Here is a 26045-nt window from a genome sequence, read left to right on the forward strand (position 1 = left end):
CGCGTCACCGCTTTCGTTAGAGGGTACGCCGTCATCTATACGGAGCAGTCCTCTCATATCTTTCCAGATCAGGTGGGGTGGGGGAAACATAAATCTTTCAGAGATAAAAAGGTTAACAAGACACTTAATGCATTATGCATGTCAATACTTATATATATATATATATTTCAGACCATTTAGGCTCATTCCCCTTTTCTTTTCTTTTTTTTAAAAAATATTTTTCAGACAAATATCACCAGATTCATGTTATTTAATTTACATACAAATCATCAAGTGCTTATAAATCACATAGCATGCTTGAAATCAAGAACAAATCACTTTATTAGAACTATTAGACATAAAACATGCAAGCACAAAAAGAAAACTTCATAATTTTTTATTTTTCCAGAAATGCTCCTTAAGATGTTTAAGGAAATACTAAATTTCTTATCAAAACCTCGAGGTTTTCCTACACTTTTCTTCTTCTCCTTTTCTCCTTCTCTCTCTAGATCATTCCCTCTCTCTCTAAGCTCTTGGAGGATGGAAGAAAGGGGTCCCTATTTATAGAAACTAAATACCATTGGATTTGTGCCAAGTGGCAAAATCTAGTGAGGAGAGAGAGAGTTGAGTGAAAGATGAATGCTTTGAGGTGACACGATGACAGCACAAAAAAAAGGAAGAATCCTCCCCCAGCAGCAACACTTACCCCAAGGCGGTGCATGGTGCACAAGGGGCGATGACACACTGCCCGAGGCAGTAGTGTGCCTCACCAGGCTAGCTGCGCGTTGCAGGCGCGGGCCTACCCTACCGCATGCAGGAGCTAGCCTACATGTGCGCAGGCCTATCTGTGCAGGCCTACTGTGCGGACGGTGAGCGCACAGGGTGTGCGGTCCCGGCCCAGTCTGTGCGTGATGTGAGAGGACTGGCCTGTCTGCGTGCGACGATGTGTTCACATAGGCCGACCCCGCACCCCGCACATATGGGACGTGCACACGTCCTACGCTTGGTTGCGTGTGCATGCGCGCGGTGCCCGCATGGATGAGCCTTTCCCGCAGGCATTTTCCTGCAGGATTTCTCCCCCTTTTTCTATTTTCTCTTGAAAATTATTTTTAAATAGAAAAAAATAATATATAAAATTAAATAAAAATAAAATAAAAAATAAAATAAAGATAAAATAACAAAATCAGTATAAAATTGAAATCAAGAATTTAAATAACAAATTACGATATAATGCTACGAGATTAATTTAAATGAGTTCAGGTGGTCTTAAGCCCTGAATAAATAGGGGTTTCCAGGTACAAATTTAGCACGATGGTGAGCGGGGTGTTACAACCCTACTGTATGAACACACTCTCCAATCCTGTATGGGACACGTTGCTTTCTATTCGAAGGTAGTTGGTGTTATCAGGAAAGACAAATATCGGAGCAGTGGTAAGTCGACACTTAATCTCCTAAATGTTTTCTTCACATTTAGGATCCCAATTAAAGTAGAATTGCTTATTGACAAGGTTTTTCAGGGGAGTGGAAATGCAAGAAAGGTGCTGGATGAAATGCTAATAGTACTCAACTCGTCTGAAAAATCTTTAAACATTTTTTATGATGATTAGTTGATCTAAGCTGATGACATTCTCGATCATCGCTGGGATGATGGAAAGCCCTTTGGAAACCATATGTCCAAAGAAAGAGATCTGATCCATCCAGAAGGAGGACTTTTCAAACTTGGCGTATAGATGATGTTGACAAAGAGTTTCCATTACATGAGTCTGGTGGTCGGCATGATCTTGGGAGTTCCTTAAGTACACTAGTATATCGTCGATGTTGATAAAAATGTACTGATCTAGGGCAATTTTCAAAATCTGGTTCATGAGGTTAGAGAGTATTACCAGGATATTTGTTAATCCATAGGGCATGACTCGAAATTAAAAACGACCATAGCAGGAGGAAAACTCTGTTAATGGCATATCCTCGGTTTAGACTCTTATTTGATGATACCCCGACTTGAGGTGGAGCTTGGAGAACATTTCAACTCTTGGAAGTTAATTAAACAGGTTTTTAACATGGGGCAAGGGACACCATTTGTTGGTGGTCACTTGGTTGAGTTCTAGGTAATTAATGCAATGGTCAGGAGTTCCATCCTTTCTTTTTGTGAATAAGACCTGGGCACCCCATGGAGAGGACCTAGGTCAAATAAACATTTTCTCTTGCAATGACAAGAGTTAGTGATGCAGTTCCCAAAGCTTGATCTTGTTCATTTGGCATGGGGATATGTCCACGGGTTGAGTTCCAGGAACTAGATTAATGGAGCACTCAACATCTTGCCTGGATGACAGTCTCATTAGTTCCCTAAGGAAGACATCTAGAAAGTTACCAACAATAGGAATGGTTTGAGGTGATGGTTAGGATCCATCCTCCTACGTACCACACGGGTTAGAATAAAACATCATTTGTAGAATAAATTTTCAACTGCTAAGGCGTATACATCAGAGAGTTTTAAAATAGTTCCTAGTATTTTCTAGATGTAGTACATTTCATAAACTGTCTAATTAGTAGACAACTCTGTAATATTGATAGTGACTGACATCTAAGGCTTCTAATATTGGACTTGGGAACCTATTAATGAGGGATCTCTCGTAGAATCAGGCTCTAATACCATTTTATGATGTCCCAAATTCCCATTGGGTAAAAAAGGAGTCAAGAACTCAATAGATTTTGAGTGCAAAATAACTTTTTTACATTAAAGCGAAATTAAGAAATCCCTTACAACCTTCTAAGTTTGCTTCCCTACACTAAAGCAATAAGATGACAATTCAATACGAGATAGGCTCCTTACAAGAAGCTTCATCATAGTGCGGAGTAGCTATTACACTCGAATTATGTCCTCAAATATTATCAAGAGTTTGGAATTGAGTTTAACTAGACTCTAAGAGGTGACTCAGAGAGCGTAGCCTTAACTTTCTCAACACCTTGGGGGGCGCAGATTAGGGGTGAGTTCCATGTAAACTCAGTAAGGGAAATAATATTTGAAATCACATGACTAAGGTTTAAAGAGTAAACATTTTGAATAAAGCCTATATACCTCTTACCTTAGAGTTCATTGTAGGATGAAGCCATTAAATCGTGTGAAAAACTGTTGTCTTTATAAATACCAGATAAACAGATTTTCAACATGATAAAAATATCTTCTTAAGTAGATACATTTCATCAAGAATACTCAAACAGAGAAGTTGGATAAGGTAATGACAAGAGGAATATCAAAAAGTATAAATGATGCACCAAAAATAGAAATTTTCATCATACAGATTGAAATGATGCTTTAAACCATACTTAAAAATTAATTTGTTTTTTACTGACCTTCGTGTAAAATCATTGCAACTTATATCCACTGAGGGCAGAAGGGATCCTGACTCCATTGTGAATCACCGACCCATTCTCGAGTCCTTATCATTTCCCTATGTAGACTCTAATCTATGGCAATCTATTGATCATGGGAATCTTATATTCACTTAACGCGTATCCTCTCTCATCAGAGAGAACATCGATCATCACAGAAAGTGATTTGCCAACACTTACTCAGAGAAGGGAGGAAAAAAAAACCCCTCAAAGATAATGGTCAAACGGATTTTTTCATTCTTCTCACTTATTTATTTCATGTTCACAACAATTGCATATTCTTTTCATATGGATGTTACATGTTCAATGCAATCATTTTCAAACCCGATAAAGAGTTTTCAATTCATCTACCATGAAGGCTCATATCCAGCTTGAAGGCTCATATCATATATCCTGTCTGAAGACTCATTGGACATATCATGCCTAAAGGCTCATATCACATATCGAGACTTGAGCTTTGGGTCACCCTCTTTAACTAAACTCCACTAGAATAACCCTCTTCACCATTACTTAAGTAAGGCAAAGGGCCAGACCTGCATGCAAACTTCTACTTTCATGTTTTCATGCAGTATGCTTAGTATTTCCATGGCAAAACGGTATCAAACATTATAGAGAAAACAAACCAACAGTTCAACTAAGCAAAACATCACTCTAAATAAAGTTTTATGCATCATGCTTCATGTTCAGAACCTGGTGGGGGTCCAACCTATTTGGCCAAAAATCAATTCCTTCTAGTCTTGACCAACAGGATATTTTCACGTAGTCGTGGCTAATCAAATTACCCCTATTTGCTCTTTCTAAGAATAAGGCAAATGATTAGTACTCTTACAAATCCTATCTAGCCAAAATAAGTATAAAGATATCTCAGTTGATTATTAACCAATATTAAATAAAATATGACATCAAGTAAGCATTCACAACTATCTCATATTATCATTATTTTATTTAGCTAGAAAGAGCACTTAGAGGCGTAAAAGTAAATACTAAAGAATCCCTTACTATAACCGGGTTGACTTAGCCTTTTGGTAGCCAAGTAAAAGCTTCTAGAAATCATTCGAACGAGTTTGTGAAACTCCAAACTTTTCTTTTATTTCTTGCTCCTTAATCTCCCTAAAGTCTCCCCTTTCAATCTCCAAAAGTCTCTCATCTTACTCTCTCTATAAGATTGAAAAATTAAGAAGGAAAAATGGTGATGAGGAAATGGAAAGGAAGAGGCTTAAATAGAAAAAGGGAAGGTCGCATTTGCGCCACTTTGGAGAAATAGGTGGAATGGAGTGAAGAGGTGGATTTGGGCCCACAAGTATGGCCAAAAGAAGAAAAAAAAGATCGAGAGTGGCCATTTGACCAATGAAGGCAAACATAGTGCGTGCGGGCTATCCACAGTCGCGGGTTGCGACTCGGGGGTCGTGGACTGCGACATGCGGGTTGCAGGCCACGAGCCGCGGTCTGAATTTTTCTCAAGCCATTGTTTCTTTTTTTTTCCTTAAATTTTGGTAAATACAGATAAAATTTGGAAAAACTAATTAAAATAAAAGGGCTTATAATTCTAAATAAAAAATTTTGCAAGGTAGTAGACTAAAAATATCGTAGTTTTAAAATCTGGTCAGTGTCAAAAAGTCAGAGTATTACAAATAAAATCTCGCCAAACCCAAAAAGCTATGGACTTCACTGATATTGGTTAGTTGACTCAAATTAATTACTGCCTTGAACTTCGAGGGATCCACATAAACACCTTCACCAAAAACAACATGACCAAGGAAAGAGATCCAATCTAACCAAAAGGCGCACTTATTGAACTTGACATACAATTTATGCCTTCTAAGTGTTCTCAAAACTTGATTAAGGTGGACAACATACTCTTGATGATCCTTCAAATAAAATAGAATATCATCGATAAAAAGAATAACGTATTGACCCAATGTAGGCTTGAAAGTTCAGTTCATAAGATCCATGAATGTCATAGGAGCATTGGTTAACCCGAAGAGCATGACCCTAAATTCAAAATGGCCATAATTACAGCGAAATACTTTCTTGGGAATGTCATTGTCTCTAACCCTCAACTAGTGGTAGCCTAACCTAAGATCAATCTTAGAAAAGATTGATGTACTTGTAACTGGTCAAACAGATCGTCAATACGAGGCAATGGATACTTGTTCTTGATTGTCACTTGGTTGTGCTCCCTGAAATCAATACACAACTAAAGAGTTCCATCTTTTTTCTTGAAAAATAATACTGGAGCACCCCATGGAGAATTACTTGGTCTGATAAATCTCTTTCTCGTAGTGCTGCAATCTGACAACCCAACTCCTGAAGTTCAACTTGGCCCATCCAATAAGTGGCCTTGGAAATAGGTTGTGTTCCTAAAACTAGGTCAATGGAGATCTCCCGTCTGGGTGGCAGACCTAGAAACTCTTCAAAAAAAATATGCAAAATGTTACAGACAATTGGGATTATCTGTATAGAGTTCTCAGAGTCCATTTGCCTAAGCATCAAAGAGGTTAGAAAAAAGATAGATAATTTTATTTTAAACTTTCATCATGTATTCAATCTAAAAATGTCAAACATTATTAATTTAAAACATTCAAAATTTTATTTACAAAACATATGTTTATACAAAAAAAATTTCCATTTATCTTTATCCTAAAGATATTTCTCCTCGAGAGGACAGAGGGTTACAATTTTATCATAACAATCAATAACAGCATGGTAGGCCTCCAGCCAATCCATACCTAAAATCACATCAAAACTAGGAAAGTGTATATGAGATTTTGATATTGTTGGTGCTATTAACTCTATAGGTCAGTTTTTAAAATTTTGCTACGGTAAGTTCACAATAAATGATTTTACTTACGATAAATGAACTTACTTAAAATAAGAGCTTCATTAGTTATTTTCATGATTTTTACCAACCTTCATTTCTGTATCGGGGAGTGGTGTGATATTCTTGCTGGGCTAGTGTAGCTCACTCTTTCATTAACCATTTCATATCAAGAGGACCAAGATCCAGATCCCAATCTATAAGAGGGTTGCGAGTAAGACGTTCAGTTTGTTTACTTTTCATTTATTTCTTTGATTATTAGTTGTTCTTTTAGAAGGATCATTCCCGTAACCCTATTGAGTATTTTGAATTTTTATGTAAGGAATGTAAACCCTAACACTATTATTTCACTTCTGCACTTAATTTATAATTTACTTCCTTTCAAGTTTCAGGTCGCTACAGTTAGTATCAAAGCCGCGTTTCTCAGAACCATTCCTTACATAAAAGAATGAATTATCACTCAATCATTCTTTATGAAATGTAGGTACAGATAGATGAGGAGAGGAAGATCCCCATTAAACTAAGCAGCCCGAGAGGATTCACTTTGAGGATGTTGACCGATTGTTTGAAATTCTAAAAAGACTCATCGCTGTCCAGTAGGCCTGGGAGGAAATGAGGGAGCTACCTGACCCTCCTTTGCTACCACAGGTTGAGCCACCCCTACAGTGGGAGGATCCTTAACACCTCAGTACGCCCTGCTCCTCCACAGTACCATCCAGTACCACCACAGTACCACCCGACACCACCATAATATAGCCCTGTGCCCCAACTACATCACCCGGCACCACCACATGCAATCCGGTGCCTCTGCTGTATCATCCAGTACCACCACAGGGCCATCTGATCCATCCCCAACATAATCCAGTCCCCCTCTCATGGGACCCAGTTCCTCCCATGATGGACCCAAGCTACATTGAGAGGTATAAAAAACTAAACTCATCTACTTTTACAGGAGAATCTTCATTTGAAGAGGTCGAGTACTAGTTAGCTGAGATAGAGAAGGCCTTCACGACTCTTGGGATGATTTCCGAAGAGAGAGTCATATTTGCCACTTACAGGCTGGTGGGAGAGGCGTGCCATTGGTGGCAACTCAAACAGGCTACCCTGCCCATTCTAGTCACTTGGGAATAATTCTTGATGGCCTTTAATGTAGAATGTCTCTTAGAGCATCTCTGACATCTGAAGGAAATGGAGTTTGCACACCTGGTCTAGGGTCACATGACTGTATTAGAATATGTTCGAAAGTTCCTAGAGTTGAGCCGGTATTCCCCTGAGAGTATGATGGATGAAGGCAAAAAGACAAGAAGGTTTGAGTGGGGCCTCCATCCTGAGATCAGACAGCAATTGTATGTATTCGAGCTCAGTACTTACTCGCTTGTTCTGGCCAAAGCACAGCTAGTGGAGAGGAAACTTTGCATTTTTCCTCCAGTAGTAGGGAACCTCAGGCCCTCGGTTTCACACCACAGATCAGCACCTACTGCACTTATTCAGCAGAACAAGAGACTTGGGCTAATGATTCAAGCTCCTCCTTAGATTCTAACAACAGGATGTGGTAGGACTTGCCAACACTATGATAAGGATCATGAGGATCGACCTTGCTATCACTTCAACAATACCTGCTGCATATGTAGAAGTACCTAGCATTACGCAAAGGAGTGCCAAGGAATCAGAACCAGACCAGATCTCTTATCCTGTGCAGGGCTTACAACCTCACTCAGCAGGATGCAGAGGCCAACCCAGACATGATACAGGATACATACACTATCTGTAATCATCTTGCACATGTTTTAATTGATACTGGTGCCTCACATTCATTTATTTCACATGCTTTTATATCAAACTTGAATGTGTTACCTGAAAGACTTGATTCTATATTGTTTATGTATACTCTTGGAAATAAGACACTACTAGGGGAGGTTATATACAGAACCTGTGTCATAGATATAGTTGATAGAAAATTGAGTGTGGGCCTAATAGACACGGGGGACTTTGACATAATCATAAGAATGAACTGGCTAGTAGTGTATCACGCCACCATAGATTATTTTCATAAGAAACTTGTATTCAACCCTCTTAATGAGGAGTCATTTACAAATTAATAAAATTGTTTAACATTTGTTCCCTCATGAAAAATTTTCCTATTATCAAGTGCTTTAACCCGCTTGTTTTCTCTAACTAGGCAAACCCAAGAAAAAAATTTGTATTTAAGAGATTTTGATAGTCTGAGACTTTCTAGATGTGTTCCCGGATGAACTACCTGGACTGCCAGTGGAGAGAGAAGTTGAATTCACCATAGACCTTTAACTAGGCACCCAGCCTATTTCGGTTGCCCTTTATCGCATAAGTTGTGTTGAGATAGAGGAGTTGAGGAAATAGATCAATGAATTGCAGGATAGTGGATTGATCTAACATAGTGTGTCCCCTTGGGATGTCGGAGTCACATTTGCAAGGAAGAAGGATGGGACATTAAGATTATATATTGACTACAAGGGACTAAACAAGGTCACGATCAAGAACAAGTACCCTCTCCCCAAGATCGGTGACCTTTTTAATCAGTTGCAGGGTGCAACAATCTTCTCCAAAATAGACTTACGTTCAAGTTACCATCAGGTAAAGATCAAGGCAGAAGACATTCCCAAAATAACTTTTTAGACCAGGTACGGACACTATGAATTCTTAGTCATGTTATTTGGACTAACCAACACACTAGCCATCTTCATGGATTTGATGAACAAGGTTTTCAAACAATTCTTGGATCAGTTCATCGATGATATCTTGGTCTATTCAAAAGATAGAGAGGAGCACACTCAACATATGACTCAGGTTTTGCAAGTCCTCAGAGAAAAGAAGTTGTATGCAAAGCTGAGCAAGTGTGGGTTCTATCTCGAGTAAACTATTTTCCTAGGGCACATCATATCAAGTGATGAAGTGTTAGTGAACCCTGAAAAGGTTGAAGCAGTGCTCGGTTGGGAAAAATTAACCTTGGTCAAGGAGATTTGTAGCTTTCTGGGAATGGCAAGTTATTACTGCACGTTTGTGGAAGGATTTTCTAGTCTAGCTGCTCATTTGACTCGACTCACAAAGAATAACGTCAAATTTGAGTCGAACGAGGATTGTAGGAGTTTTTTGGAATTAAAGAAGTGGTTGACTACCGTACCTTTGTTGGCCTTGCCGAGCAGGACAGGTGGATATACAGTTTATAGTGATGCCTCCTACCTTGGATTAGGTTGTGTTTTGATGCAGCATTCAAAGGTCATACCCTATGGGTCTATGTAGTTGAAGAGTCATGAGAAAAACTACCCTACCCATGACCTAGAACTTGCCGCGATTATCCACGCTTTGAGGACTTGGCACCATTACTTGTATAGGGAGATTTCAGATCTATATCGACCATAAGAGGTTGAAACACATCTTCACTCAAAAGGATCTCAACATGCGTCAAAGAAGATGGATAAAACTCCTCAAGGACTATGATTACAACATTTTGTATCACCCGGGTAAGGGCAACGTGGTAGCCGACGCACTCAATAGAAAAAGTGTAGGTATATTAGCTCATTTAATAGTTTCAGAATGCAAGGCAATAGGGGCTGCACAACAGGTACAACTTCAGGACCTAAAGAGAGTCACATGTTTGGCCCACCTGACTGTTCAACTTAAGTTGATCAAGAGAATAAAAGAAGTCCAATCCACCAATTCCACCCTAGCAGCCCTCAAGAAAGATGCAGAACAGGGAGTTAATTCAGAATTTCGACTCCTTTATGATGGGTTACTTAGATTTTAGGACAGAGTGTGTGTTCTAGGTGACAGTAAGCTGAAAAGGGACATCATGACAGAGGCCCATAGCTCAAAGTTTGCCATGCATCCCAGAAGCACTAAGATGTATCCAAGTATGTGACCTTGATTTTAGTGGAACGGGATAAAAAGAGATGTGGCTAACTTTGTTTCCAAGTGTTTGGTATGTCAGCAAGTCAAGACAAAGCATCAACGCCCAGACGGGCTACTTCAACCATTACCAATTCCAGAGTGGAAGTGGAAAAATATCAAAATAGATTTCGTAACAAGATTGCCTAGGGCACGCTCGGGACATGATGTCATTTGGGTAATTATTGATCAGCTCACCAAGTCTTTCCACTTCTTAGCCATGAGAATGACCGACTCCTTAGACAAGCTAGCAAGAATGTATATTCGAAAGATAGTCAGGCTATATGGAGTGTCAGTGATAATAGTGTCCGACACGAATCGCAAGTTCACTTCTCGGTTCTGGTCTAGTTTTCAGTAAGCTATGGAAATGAAATTGTCCCTTAGTACTGCATTCCACCCTTAGACTGATGGACAATCAAAAATGACGATTTGCACACTGGAAGATATGCTCTGAGCTTGTGTTCTTGACTTCAGAGGCCATTGGGATGATCATTTACCCCTAATAGAGTTCGCCTACAATAACAGCTACTAAGCAAGTTTTGGCGTGGCTCCGTACGAGGCATTGTATGGCCAGCCATGCAGATCGTTGATCTATTGGAAAAAGGTGGGTGATAGAAGATTGTTTGGTCCAAATCTTATGGAGGAGACTACAACCAAAATAGTTAAAATCAGGAAGAACATCCAGACGGCTCAGAACAGGCAGAAGAGTTATGCGAATACTCGGAGGAGGGATTTGGAATTTGAGAGAGGTGATCGGATGTTCCTTAAGGTCACTCCGTTCAAGAGAATTAGTAGGTTTGGTAAGAAGGAGAAATTAAATTCCAATTTATTGGGTCATTTGAAAGTTTAGACAGAATTAGTACTGCCACCAATAGACTAGCACTGCCTCAAGAACTTTTAAGGGTCCATAATATATTTAATGTGTCCATGCTACACAAGTACAACCAGGACCCCTCTCACGTCTTGGCCCATGACCTTCTTTCACTCTAGGAGGATCTGTCCTACGAGGAGGTACCAGTTGGTATTGTGGACCAAAAGAGCAGAGTACTCAGCAATTAAAAAATTCCTTTCGTTAAGGTCCTATGGCAGAATCACACATAGGGAGAGGCCACATGGGAGCTAGAATTAGACTTCAGAGCCCAATATCCCCAACTGTTCGATTGAGTGAGAGAGAGTTAAATTTGAGGGACCAAATTTCTTTTAGGGGGAGAGTTGTAATATCCAGAATTAATTTTAATGTATTTAAAATTAATATATAAAATATAATTTTTAAAATTTTTGAATTTTTATTTAATGTAAAAATAAAGAAAAATAGGTGGAGGATGAAATTGAAAACAATTTTGGGAAAAAGGGGTGAAAATTTAGGTTCTGAGGGTGTTTTTGAAAGAAAAATTAGAAACAAGGGGTCAAAACACAATTTAGGAAAGATGTGCCATGTAGGACTGCCCAGTCAGCAGCCCCGACGTATTGGAGCGCGTCACGTGGCAAAGCACACTAGTGCGGTGCTACACAGATAATCTGCATGCCCGCAATTGGACGGTTCAGATTTGTTCTCACAAGTGTGGATGGTCTATATCCATTTTTTATTTAAACTCGATCGGACAACCCAGATCAAATCGCGATGAACGGTCCAGATTCACTTCCTATTTAAACGCGATCGGATGGTCCAGATCAAATGCGATAGACAATCCAGATTAAAAGGAGACGGATATAAGTACCTCACTTCACACCAAACCTTAACCCTAGCCGACCGCCGACTGTCGCCGTACCGGAGCCACCTCCGACCGCCAAAAGAGGTAAAAAAAATTTTATTCGCTCGAAATTTAATTTTGAACACCCCCATTGCTAAATCATAGCAAAAGGACCGGCAGATGAGCCTAAAATCGCGGGTAAACCCCGACGGCGCCGTCGCGGGAAAAATAAAAAATTGTCTCCGATGAGGCCTTTCCCGATTCCCGTTTTGTGTAATTTTTTCACCATCATATTCACCATTTTGTTTTCCACAGGTTGATCGAAGAAAAACACCCAACTGCAAAGGTGAGTTAGCGGAGCCACCACACTGAAAAACTCTACCGTCGGTAAGCTTTTGTTTTTCAACTTTTTTCAGCCAACTGAGGCCCATTAATGTGTTTTCTTGCAGGAATGACTACAAAATCAGCTGAAATCAGCTGAAACTGACCAAAAATAGCCAATACGAGGCAAACCGCCGCCGCAGGCAAAAGTTTAACTTTCGGACACTGATTCGGGTAAGAATCTCTCACCTTATTTCCTGTTATGGAATTGAAGTTTAATTATAAATAATGTGGTATTTTATTCAATTTTAAAAATTTTGATAATTAATCACATGTTACTAATGGAGCTGAAACCGGTTATTATTCACTGTTTATCCTGTTTAATTGACTTTACAATTTTTAATGCATGATAATACGCTAGAGTTGTAAGATGATTTAGTTGTGTTTCCTTGATGCATGTATTGCTTGTTTTGCGTGATTTACAGTTTAATTGTAAAACTGAAAATTAAATGTAAACGGAAAATTGTTTGATTAAGTGATTGAATGAATGGTAGCCTTACTAGATATCCTGGGAGATGGTGGACGGATTGGGTATATAGGGAACCCTACCATGAATGTTGCCTCACATTGAACAGAGTATGGAGGATTTGTACTTTGGTGCTCATATCGGATGGGGTATGGGGACGGTCCGCATACCAGACGGAGTATTGAGGGATGAAATTTTTGGCACTCATATCAGACGGAGTATGGGGATGGTTGGTTAATTTAAAATATTGAATAAGGGTTCACGCGTAGTGAGAATATCCCTATGAACCCCTATGGATACCAGTATGCAAATAAAAAGGAAAGGTAGTTGTTATGATTAATTGTACATGAGATTATGATATTGTTGGTACTATTACCTCTATAGGTCAGTTTTTAAAATTTTACTATGCACAATAAATGATTTACTTATGATAAATGAACTTACTTAAAATAAGAGATTCATTAGTTATTTTAATGATTTTTTACCAACCTTCATTTTTGTATCGGTGAGTGGTGTGACATTCTTGCTGGGCTAGTGTAACTCACTCTTTCATTAATCATTTCAGATCAAGAGGACCAAGATGCAGATTCCGATCCACAAGAAGGTTGCGAGTAGGATGTTCAGTTTGTTTACTTTTTATTTATTTCTTTAATTATTAGTTATTCTTTTAGAAGGGTCATTCCTGTATCCCTATTGAGTATTCTGAATTATTGTGTAAGGAATATAAACCCTAACACTATTATTTTGCTTCTACATTTAATTTATAATTTACTTCCTTTCAAGTTCTGGGTCGCTATATACGGACATGTCAAAGTAGATTGCTAGTATAAGGAGAAGCAAGTTAACTATGTAGAGACAACTAATGAAGAAAGTAAGTTGTTTATGGCTTATTATGATGCTAGTGAAGTTGCAAGTGATGTATGGTTTGTAAATAGTGGTTGCTCTAACCATATATCAGGCATGAAGACAATATTTAAAAAGGTTGATGAGACACAAAAAATGACAATCAAGCTTAGAGATAATTGAGACATTCAAGTTGAAGAAAAAGATTGATCAAGTAACAGATATATTTACAAAAGTAGCACTTCCAAATTAGAAATATGTCTACTTCATATCACTACTTGGTGTATGCAATTTTGACTCAAGGGAGAGCATTGAATAAATGATTCAAAATAATGTCAATATTAATTTTTTATGAAAATTATAAACTATTAGTTATGATAAAAAATTATAAATTAACGGTTATAAGAAAATTAAAGTAAAATAATAGTAAAATAAATAGTAAAAATTATATAATGATTAACTAGAATAAATAAAAAATTACGTCGAGAGAAATTAATAGGTGGTGTTCATTGCCAATATATAGGCTATGTCCAATAACATCATAGGTCAGCAAGAAGGCGGTTAAAACTTTATGATTTTCTATAACGTTCTTCGTTCTTGATGTGTATATGTTAACTTACAAAAATTTAAGAATTTACGTAAGTATGGAATAATTATTGTTATCATAAAAATCAATTTACATATTCCAACAATTTATATTACTAATTAAGATGAAGATTTCTTCATAAATTATGTCATAGTTATGGATAAATGAGCTTTCAAGATGAAGATACTTTGATAGGTTGTATAACTATTAATTAATATTAACAATAGATACTTTTATTAATTGATATTATAAAGAATGCTGAATTTCTTAATTTGTAGTAATTTAGATCAATGGTGTAGTAATGTTTTAATCTAAATTATTGTATATAGAATTAAAATATAGTTTAATTTCTTTAGATATATATTCTATATTTATCAAAATTTATTCATTTCAAATATAATTTACTAAAATTCAAAATATAATATACACTATCTTTTTACTAAAAATAAATATTTGAATTAAAAATAATTTTTTCACCTTGCAATTATATATAAGTTTTGTAGAATAAAACTTCAAATTAGATACATAAATTAAGGATTCAGAAAATTATGTATAACATGTATAAAGTAAGGACAATACAAGTATGATTGAGAAAAAAAATGTTAGAATTAGGATAAGGAATAACTAAGACAAGGGATGTAATTAGGTTATTCCAAATAGAGATTAAAGATAAATTAAATACCTATAACCTTACTGCCTAAGCTCATACTCAAAATATCCAGAAAGGAAAATTAAGCATTAAGAATTAAGAAACAGAAAAAGGCGACAAGAAAGTGAAGAAGATGAAGAATCAAGAACTGCAAAAGATTAAAAACATACCTTTTTTGAATCAAATCTCGCTCACACCAAATTGGGGTATATTATAAAATGGGAAAATTTCCTCCCATTGAATAACCAACTTATCTTCTTATGAACCATAAGAAGGAAAATGGCAAAATATTTTTGAGCCTCTCATATGGGTTCTTGAAATTATATGAAGTAGATGGCTCAAGTGCCTGTCCTTATTTGAAAAGTTTCCTTTTCTTAAAATCTTTTGTAAAAAAAAAAGTATTGAAAAAGAGCAATCTTGACATTCACAAAAGAACAAAAAAAAAAAAAAGATAATTAAGACCGCTAATATATTTTAATTTATTTTGTTTAGTTATCTACATATTCATTTCTTTCGTAAATGGCGAAGAAATTTTATAATTTTTTTTTAATAATTTTACCAATTTTTTATATATTTTAGATTTTGCTTTTTCTCCTTTTTCTTTTTATCATTTTAGTAAGCTCTCATTTTATTTTGGGTTTTCATACTCTTGTGCTTTCTCTTGTTTATCTCGACGAATTGGACGGAATGGCTATCTCAATGCCAAAAATATTCACAATGTTCAGTATCTTATCGATGGCTTCCCTTGCATTACCGGGCATGAGTGGGTTTGTTGCAGAGTTGATAGTATCTTTTGGAATAATTATCAGTCATAAATATTTTTTAATGACAAAAATACTAATTACTTTTGTAATGGCAATTGGAATGATATTAACTCCTATTTATTCATTATCTATGTCATGCCAAATGTTCTATGGGTACAAGCTAATTAATGTCCAAAACTTTTATTTTTTTGATTATGGACTGCGAGAGCTCATACAAAATACTTCTATTACTTGGTATGTAGTTTCTCCTCTAGAAATTTTTGGGAAAAAAAAAACATATATTATATAATTTTTACCTTTATTATCCTTTACAAGAAATTTCATCTGTAATAAACATGTGCAAATATTTTCTTAAAAGATTAATTATATTATATAAAATGATAAACTATAAAATTGTTATATGAAAGAAAAAAATCAAGATTTTGATTTGTATCTTTTGTAAAAAAAAAAGAACAAAATTATTATTCTACTAAAAAAAAATTAATTAATATATAAATATTTATTTAGTTCTATTCAAAAGAAAAAGAGAGAAGGACTAATATTTTTAATATTTTAATAGTAAATTTGTTTTAATCAAACAGATAATATCTTCAGATATTTTAGAAAATGTTCTATAGAAATAATAATAAAAAAAGTAAAAAAAATAAATAAGGATAAAAGAAATGATCTTTTTCTACATTTTAATTGTACCTTATCATATATGTTATTTTTCAAATTATATTTTATCAAGTAGATATAGTTGATAAATAGACGTTGATTGTTTATTGATTGCTAAATCTTCTAACTAGATATATCAAAGCAATTCGGTAACCACTTGTCATAATGACTCTTATAGAGGTTAGAACCACATTTAATTAGCTAATCTTTGAAGCTAGCATGCAAATTCTGCAATACAAATCTTTTTTTTTTCCAGTCTATTATATATATTTGAATGTATCGATTCTATTTTAAACCTTCTTTATTTATGCATGTGGTCATTTATTTCTCAAGTTCCACATATCTGTTGGATATATTTTAAATGGGCTTCAAGGTAGGAAACCTAAACTTTCACAGTACCAATGATATTTTATTTTACCTTTTGAATATGCAACAACTTAGGGTTATCTTTTTAGATTTTGGGAAAAATTGCTTGGGTATGCTTCTATTATGATCATTATTTTTTTTTATGTATTTTGGTTATGTAGAGTGTAGGTAGAGATTGAAATATAATAACACGGAATTTACTCTTTTAGATAAAGTTTTCTTTCCTGATCTCATATTGATAGTTCTCATTTTATGTCATTTATTAGTATCAACATTAGATTGAATTTCTATAAAGTTCTTCATTAGATTTTGTCTATTTTTTAAGTATTCATTGCATAATTCTGTATGTTCTTTTAATCCTTTGTTGTGTTAGTTTTGGGTGTAGTTGGTTGGCTTCTAGAAGTATCATTTAAGGTTTAATAATGATACATTTTTTCAATAATATCATACTCGTGATTTTTGAATATGATGGGGCCTCCTATAATGGGTATAGCTCGACCACATATGGATGGTCTTGGTTGATTTAGTAGTTATGTTATCATTGATCTTTTGTTATATCCTAATGAATCCTTATGTATGATCATTAGGGATTAAAATATATGATATAAAGTCTTATTTCAGTAGAATTTTTTACCCATCGGGGCTAGATAACTGCCATTAATTCTTGAGTGTTGCTAGTAAATTCTCTCAAAGGAGGTATAGCAAGATATGTAGAAAGGGAGATGTATATATGTCTTTACATAATGTATCGTCATTGTATTGTGCTTATAACTTGTGTGGCAATATTTCATGTACGAGTTATCCAGATGTTTTACGAAGATGTTAATTATTATCGAAATTATTGGAAATAACTAGCATTACTAATTTAAAAAGTGTGACATCCCTAATACTAAAATATAGCATAAGAGAGCCAGATATAGAAATAGATTATAAGTGCATTAAAAATAATTATATGCAGCATAATAAATAATTATAAATACCTTATAAAATAAAATTTGAGTTTCAAAATTTACAGCATTATAGCTAGAAGCTTGGTAAAATATAATATACAAGCCTCCACAAAAATGGACTCATAAGGGTGTAAAACAAAATATGCACTCATAACAACTCAGGGATCCACGGGATTTTCAAAGGCATTAATGGGCAAATAAATGAGCAGGTTCTCACTATCATCCTCATCTGGATGGGGGCATGGAAATGGGTGAGTTCTGTAAATTCAGTAAGAAAAATAATATTTAAACAACATTTCTAAGATTTTAAAGGTAATTAAACTTTAAAGAAATACACCGTTAACCGCTTACCATTGAAGATTGCCACATGGGATCCATTTTAATGATAAAGAAAATGTTTTTATTTATTTTAAAAAAATCATTAACATCAAAACATTCATATCAATCATGTGTAAATATTACATATCCACTCTCGTTAAAGGGTACACTATTATCCACATGGAGTGATTCTCTCACGTCTTTTAAGACAAAATAGGGAAAAACAGAACCCCTTAGAGATAATATCCAAACAGATTTAATCATTTTAAATGTCATGCAATAAACATTACGGTGTTTATCCTACATGTCCACTTTCATAATACACTCATGTGTCTAAATGAAAATATCACGATTCCTCATGCATCATTCATACGTTTATCACGATCATATCACTTGATAAATTAATGTACAATTCAAAGGTTATTCAAAACATGCAATTTACATGTCAAATAAATCAGGCAATATTTTAAATTAATAATTTGTAAAAATGCTCCTTATAATGTATGAGAAAATATCAAATTTCCTTTACTGAAAACTTGAAGAGTTTCCTCCATTTTTTTTCTTTCCTTCCTTATCTCTAAGTCTCTCTCTGTCTAGCTCTCTCTCTCTAGAATTTCTTTGAAAAGTGAAATGAAGAGGAAGTGTGAAGAAATGGTGGGGAGGGGACCCTTATTTATAGAGAAAAATGGTCATTGGATTTTTGCCAAGTGGAATAAATTTGTGAGGAGAGAGGGAGGGAAGGATTGATTGACGCGACGCAACGACTGACGGACGTGACTGACGGACGACCAACAAGACGATGGTGATACAATAGCTCAGCGTGAAGGTTGAGGGCACATTGGCCAACGAATGGTGCATGCCTCCCAACTAGGTGGCACACGCCCCTCAAGGGGCAGTGGGCCTACTGCAGGCTAGTAGTACCTGCCGTACACGCTGGCCGAGGCTCCTACATGCGGAGATTGTATGCCTCGTATCTCACACGAATGGGACATGTACGTTGGCTCACGTCCAGCTAACCGTCTACGTGCATGTGCGTGGCACGCTTGCCCGTGCAAGTGGGAAAAATTTCTCGTGGTCTGCAGGATTTTTCTGCCATTTTTTTCATTCTCTAAAAACTAAAATTTGTAATAAAATTACATTAAAATATAGATAAATAATTTAAAATAAAGCTTAAAACTTATATGAAAATTGAAAACATCAAATTTAATTAGTTAACAGCCTTAGAGACCGAATAAAAGAGTTTTTACATGCCCATCATTAAGCATGAAGGTGACGTTGTGTTACATTCCCCCCACTTTTAAAACATTTGGTGTTCTAAATTGGTTACAAATAAGTACAAAAATTTCTCCTACATTTTTGCTTCTAACTCCCATGTCGCTTCCTTCGAAGTTTGATGCTGCCATTGCACCTTGACTATCAGAATTCTCTTGTTGTGCAGGACCTTCTCCATCCAATCGAGAATTTTGATTGAGAGTTCTTCATAAGTCAAATCTGCTTGACCCTGAGCTTCTTGGTGTGGAATAATGTGAGAAGGGTCATGGTAATACCTTTTAAGCATAGAGACATCAAAAACATTATGCAAACCTGTAAGTTTCGGTGGTAGAGCCAGGCAGTACACCACGGGTCCAATAACTCAAAAATCTCAAGAGGTACTATACATTAAGGACTCAGTTTACATTTTTTTCCAAATCGCACTTTACCTTTGTAGGGCAAAACCTTGAGGAAGACATGGTCACCAATTATAAATTCCAACGATCTCCTAGGGTTGTTAGCATAGCTCTTCTGGCGACTCTGGGCAGTGATAAGATTCTCGTAGATAATGGCAACCTTGTCGATGGTTTCTTGGATGTAATATGGTCCCAAATGACGCCTGTTTCCAACCTCATTCCAATAGATAGGTGAATGAAAGGACCTACCATAAAGGGCTTCATATAGAGCCATTCTGATACTGGAATGAACAAGCTTTTGAAACTTTTATGATCAGTGTAGATCTCAAAGGTCTTGCCATGCAAAAAGTAACGTAATATTTTCAAGGTGAAGATAATGGCAGCCAGTTTCAGGTCGTGATTGTGGTAGTTACGCTCATGAAGCTTTAGTTGCTTGAAGCCATAAGCGAATACATGACCATAATGCATGAGTGCATCCCAAACCTACACGACATATGTCACAGAAAACCTGAAATCCCCCAATATTGTTAAGAAGGATCAATATTGGGGCTGTAGTGAGCTGACACTTCAACTCAACAAAACTTTCTTCATAAAGATCATCCCAATTAAAGACTATATCCTTCCTGTTAAGGTGAATCAAGGGGTCTGCAATTTTGGAGAAACCATCAATGAAATGTTGGTAATAACTGGCCAATCTTAAGAAACTACAAACTTCAACAACATTGATCGGTTGGCTACAATTGATGACAGTCTCAACCTTGAAAGGATCGACAGAAACTCTTTTACTAGAAATTACATGATTGAGAAAGGAAAATAAGTCCAACCAAAAAGAACATTTACTAAAATTGGTGTACAAATGGTGCTACTAGAGGTTCTCTAACACTCTGAAGAGATGATCTATGTGCTCTTTATGATTTTTGGAATACAGTAAGATATCATTGATAACAACGATGATGTACTGATCCAGTGTGTGTCTGAAGACTCGTTTCATTACGTCCATGAACATGGCAGAGGTATTGGTCAATTCGAAAGGCATGACTTTAAATTCGAATTGACTGTACCTGTGCCAAAATGTTGTCTTGGGAACATCTTCCTCTTTCACTCTCAACTGATAGTCACTTGATCTGAGATCGATCTTAGAGAAGACAAAAACACCTTGCCACTAGTCAAAAAGGCCATTAATGCGGGGCATGTGGTACTTACTCTTTACAGTCACCTGATTGAGCTCGTGGTAGTCTATACATAGTCTGAGAGAACCATCCTTCTTTTTCACGAATAGTATAGGGTCATCCCATGGGGAAAGGTTGGGGCAAATGAATCTTAACCCTTGGAGTTCAGAGAGCTGGAATTCCAGTTTAGCCAGTTTGACCATTTTGCACGACTCATATGGTAGGTAGGCTTCAAGATGGACTGGGTGCCAGGAAACAAGTCTATAGAGAAATCAATCTCCCGAGGAGGAGGTGACCCCGATAGTTCCTCTGGAAAGATGTCCAGAAAGTTACAAACCATAAGAATTGTAAAAACTGTTGGATCAATGTTCTGTTCACCACAAGATTAGAAAAAAAAAAATACACGATAGAATATTTCTTAATTACCATTTACAAAATAGTTTACTTTTTAGGTGAGCGAATAGTTATAATTTTACTTCCACATTAATAATCGCCCTATACTTTTCTAACTAATCCATACCTAGAATTATATCAAACCCTGAGAAATCTAAAAGTATAAGATCTATAAGTAATTATGTTCTTGAATCTTTTATCTTACAATTCCTATACACACAGTGAGCTTTTAAAAGTCCCTTAGAGGGTGTTTCTACTACTAATGTCTCATTCAATGGTTCAGACTTAATGTCTAAATTACAGGCAAAAGAACAAGATAAAAAGGAATTGGTAGCACTTGTATTAATCAAGGCTCGAGCAGTGGTATTGTCAATAGAAAGCATACCCTAGATGATGGTAGGAGTGGTAGGGGCACCAGGCTCATCGAGGTAGTAAACACGTTCTTGGGCAACTGATCAGGCAAGATCCTTGGGTCTCTAGGGGCAATCCTTCACAAAGTGCTTCACACTTGTAGTAGGTGTTATTCAAATGCTAACAGGTTAATAACTATAGAAATGTCCACAATTCTTGCATGGTTGGGGAGGTTGAGTAGGATTTCCAGTGGGTGGGGACAAAGCAATTTGGGATCTTTTGTCAGGGCGATCATTATTAAGGTCAGGTAACCTTCTCTTTTACTGCTGTTTTTGCTACTGCTGGGTATAGATTCAAGTGGTGTGTTGGTGTTGGGCCAAGATGAGTTCTTCGATAAACTTGGCATGTTCGCACACCTCCGTGCAAAAGTTAGGCCTTAACAATGCTACTCGATCATAAATGTTTAGACAAAGACCCTTCAAAAATTTCCAAGCCTTACGACTCTCAGGGGTGACTAGTAAAGGGGTAAATCGAGATAACTGGGTAAACCAAATTGCATATTAACTAATAGTCATGTTTTCTTGACAGAGGTCCTAAAATTCCTCCTCCTTTTCTCGGACATATACAGGAAAAAAGTTTTCAAAAAAAGGATCTATGAAGACTTCCTAAGTGATGGGGGTGGGCAGAATATCTTCTTAAGTCACCACTAGTGTTATGCTTCACTGATCAACATAAAGGTGGCAAGGGGGACCTTCTATTCTTCGATTAGGTCTAGGATAGAGAAACACTTCTCGATTTGCCTAATCTAGGCTTCTGCGGCCAAAGGGCCAGGTCCTCTTTCAAATTGGGGAGAGTTCAGTATCTTAAACTTGGCAATATTATGTGAGATGGAGTGGTTAGCAGAGTGATAGTCTTGGGCTAGGGGATGGTGGCATTGTTTTGCTTGGTTTTGTCCCATGGCTACTATTAGGCCTTGGATTGCTCGAAAGAGCTCGATGAATTCGACCCTGGTTAGTATGTCCTGAGCCTCGGGTCTCTCGGTTATTTTTATTGATGGTCTTCCTCGAGTCATTGCTCCTATAGAAAAGAAAAGAAGACAATAATTTGGTGGCTGGTTTCAAGAATAAGGAAATCTCCTATGTTCTCTAGGTTGGTTTCCTAGACTATAGCCTCAGTGTAAAGGATTAGTTCGTGTAACTACTCTGATACAATTTGTGACATCCTCAATACTAAAATCTAGCATAACGGAGCTAGATAAAGAAACAAATTATGAGTGCATTAAAAATAATTATATGCAGCAGAATAAATAATTACAAATCTCTTACAAAATAAAATTTGAGTTTCAAATTTTACATACATTAAGCCTAGAAGTTTGGCAAAATATGATATACAAGCCTCCACAAAAATGGACTCATCAGAGTGCTGAACAAAATATGCACTCGTAACAACTCTAGGATCCACAAGACCCTCAAAGGTTTCAATGGGTAAATCAATGAGTGGGTCCTCACTATCGTTCTCATTTGGAGGCGGCATGGAAAGGAGTGAGTTCGATAAACTTAGTAAGAAAAATAATATTCAAACAATATTGCTAAGATTTTAAAGGTAATTTAACTTTTTAAAAAATATAATGTTATCCACTTACTGTCGAAGATTGCCACATGGGGTCCATTTTAATTATAAAGAAAATGTTTTTATTTATTTAGAAAAAATCATTAACATCAAAACATTCATATCAATCATGCATAGAATAGAGAAAATCAAACAAATATGAAACATACTTATGACCTCTCGTTTCGACCTATATCTACTGAGGGCAATATGAATTTCCAACTACCATTCTTCAATGATAAATTCAATTCATTTTAGCACTGTTACAGCTTGCTAAACTACATCACATTTATGACTTGCCAAACCATGACACTTTTTATGACCACAGCTGTGCCAACCATGGTGGTGCTACATATAAACTATAGTCACGGCCATACATCGCTATTGTGACCCCTACAACCATATTGCGTATCCACCCTCGTCAGAGGGTACACTGTCATCCATATGGAGTGGTTCTTTCACGTCTTTTCAAACCAGATGGGTGAGAACAGAACCCCTAAGAGATAATAGCCAAATGGGTTTAACCATTTTGAATGTCGTGCAATAAACATTATAGTGTTTATCCTACATGTCCATTTTCATAATATATTCATCTGTCTAAATGCAAGTATCACGATTCTTCATGCCTCATTCATATTTTTATCAGGATCATATCACTTGATAAATTAATGTACAATTCAAAGACTATTCAAAACATGAAATTTCCATGTCACATAAATCATGCAATATTTTAAATTAATAATTTCTAAAGAAGCTCCTTAGAATGTATATGATAATACCAAATTTTCCATACCGAAAACTTGAAGAATTTCCTACATTTTCTTTCTTCTTCGCTTCCTTCTCTCTAAGTCTTTCTCGCTCTCTATCTCTCTTTAGAATTTCTTTGAAAAGTGAAATGAAGAGGAGGTGTGAAGAAATAATGGGGAGGGGGCCCTTATTTATAACGAAAAAAACTGTTAGATTTTTGCCAAGTGGCACAAATCTATGAGGAAAGAGGGGGAGAAGGATTGATCGACACGACGGGACAACTGAGGGACGTGACTGACGGATGACCGACAAGACAATAGCAACGTGACGACTTAGCACAAATGTTGTGGGCTCGTCAGCCATGAGACGACGCACGCCTCCCAAACGCTCACGGTAGTGCACGCCCCCTAAGGTGTTGCATACACCGCCCAAGGCAGGCTGCATATTGGCAACGCCTGCCGTGCGTGTTGGCCGAGGTGCCTATGCGCACCTTACACCTTGTGCAAATTGGACGTGTGTGCAAGCGTACGTTTAGCTGGTCGCATGTGTGAATGTGCACAGCACGCAGACAGGGAAAATTTTCCTACCATTTTTGTAAGATTTTTCCATCGTTTTCTCCATTTTTCCTAAAAATTAAAATTTGTAATAAAATTACATAAATAAATAAATAAAATAATTTAAACAAAGAGCAAAATTTATATGGAAATTTAAAACATCAAATTTAAATAGTTAACGCCCTTAGTGCCCAAATAAAAAAGTTGTTACATGACCATAATTAAGCATGAAGGTGACGGGGTGTTACAAAAAGACTTAAGATAACAAAATATGAATTTCTTTTACAAAGTTATTTAACTACCTTATTAATAAATATATTTATTTAAAACTAACAAGATATAGATATATACATTATATATATTTATGATAAATATACACTTTTATTAAATTTTTTAAAAATGTATTGATTTATTTTCCATAAATAATTTACCTAAACTTATAACTATTTTTTAAAACAAAAAGATTATTTAGTTTAAACAACTTAAAAAGTGTACTAGTAATATTTACTCTTTTTTTTTAGTAATTAGACGTTTACAGATTTTTAATAACTATCCAGATTTTCACCATCTAGATCAAAGAACAATCTATCCCAAATATACTCAATAAATTCAGTCTAATCAGACAATAAATAATCGTCTGATCTCAGGAGAAAGCCAAACTAGTCACTACTGCAAAAATGTCATGAATAATAAATTCTGAACTATAAATACTAGAAATCCAGCCATCTAAAACTAATCCATTGTTCAAAATGAAGAACAATGAGTTCTCTAAATGCCCCCCAAATTTCAGCCTAATCAGAACATGAATGGTCGTCTGATCACCAGAAAAACCAGTACTGGTCTGATGTAAATTCTCAGCAAAAATTCCTTTTTCTCTTCCTTTTTGTTCTCTGTATTTTTCTTGGTTGAGAAGTTGTCTCACAAGTAACTTAAGACACAAGTAACATAGGTTAAAACATTAATAACCCTAATAGACCAAAAAAGTGGGCTCAAACAACATGGGTTTTTCACATAAGAGGGAACCCAAACCTAACAATTTCCCCCCTGCCGACTATATGGAGGAGTTTGCCAAACAGGTAACCATACAAAAAGCCCTTGTTCACATATTAGAACCATTATCATCAAGATATACCTTCTCAACTTTAACCTACTTAGAATCCAAAACATCACGAATATAATGATACCTCACATCAATGTGGTTGGATCTATCATGAAAAATAGGATTCTTATCAAGATGAATAACACTCTGACTATCACAGAATAAGACATATCTTTTTTATGTAAAGCCAAGCTCATTCACAATTTTCTTCATCCAAAGAAATTCCTTACATGCTTCAATCGCTGTAATGAGTTCAACTTCTTTAGTAGACAATGTAATGCATTTATGAAACCTAGATTGCCATGCCACAACCCCCCTTACAAAAGTAATTAGATACCCAGAGGTAAACTTTTCTTCAATTTATATCCCCTATTAAATTAGAATATATATAAGCATTAAGAATGGGCTTTTCAATCCCAAAACACAACTTCAAACTAGAAGTGCCATGGAGATATCTCAAAATCTACTTTAAAGTATTCCAATATTTTTTTCCTAGATTATATAGAAATCTACTAACAGTACCAATTACATGAGCTATATCTATCCTAGTACAAGCCATAGCATACATCAAGCTACATGCTGCAGATGCATAAGGAATTTTCTGCTTGTTTTTTTTTCTTGCTCATTAGAAGGAGACTATTTGACACTCAATCTGAAAGACATAGCAAGAAGTGTACT

At 36.0% G+C, this 26045-nt stretch overlaps 1 protein-coding gene across 1 annotated transcript; it reads right to left on the reverse strand.

The window, feature by feature from the left end:
* Positions 1-19127: 19127 nt before the first annotated feature.
* LOC148268783 (uncharacterized) lies at positions 19128-19720 on the reverse strand. The gene is made up of 2 exons (XM_088212066.1): positions 19480-19720; positions 19128-19363 (listed from the first exon to the last, which is right to left on the reverse strand). Exons 1-2 carry the CDS (start codon positions 19718-19720, stop codon positions 19128-19130), a joined length of 477 nt encoding a protein of 158 aa, XP_088068192.1.
* Positions 19721-26045: the final 6325 nt, after the last annotated feature.

This window comes from Carica papaya, chromosome 2, assembly GCF_054855325.1.
Source record: "Carica papaya isolate Zhongbai chromosome 2, ASM5485532v1, whole genome shotgun sequence".
Taxonomy (NCBI): domain Eukaryota; kingdom Viridiplantae; phylum Streptophyta; class Magnoliopsida; order Brassicales; family Caricaceae; genus Carica; species Carica papaya.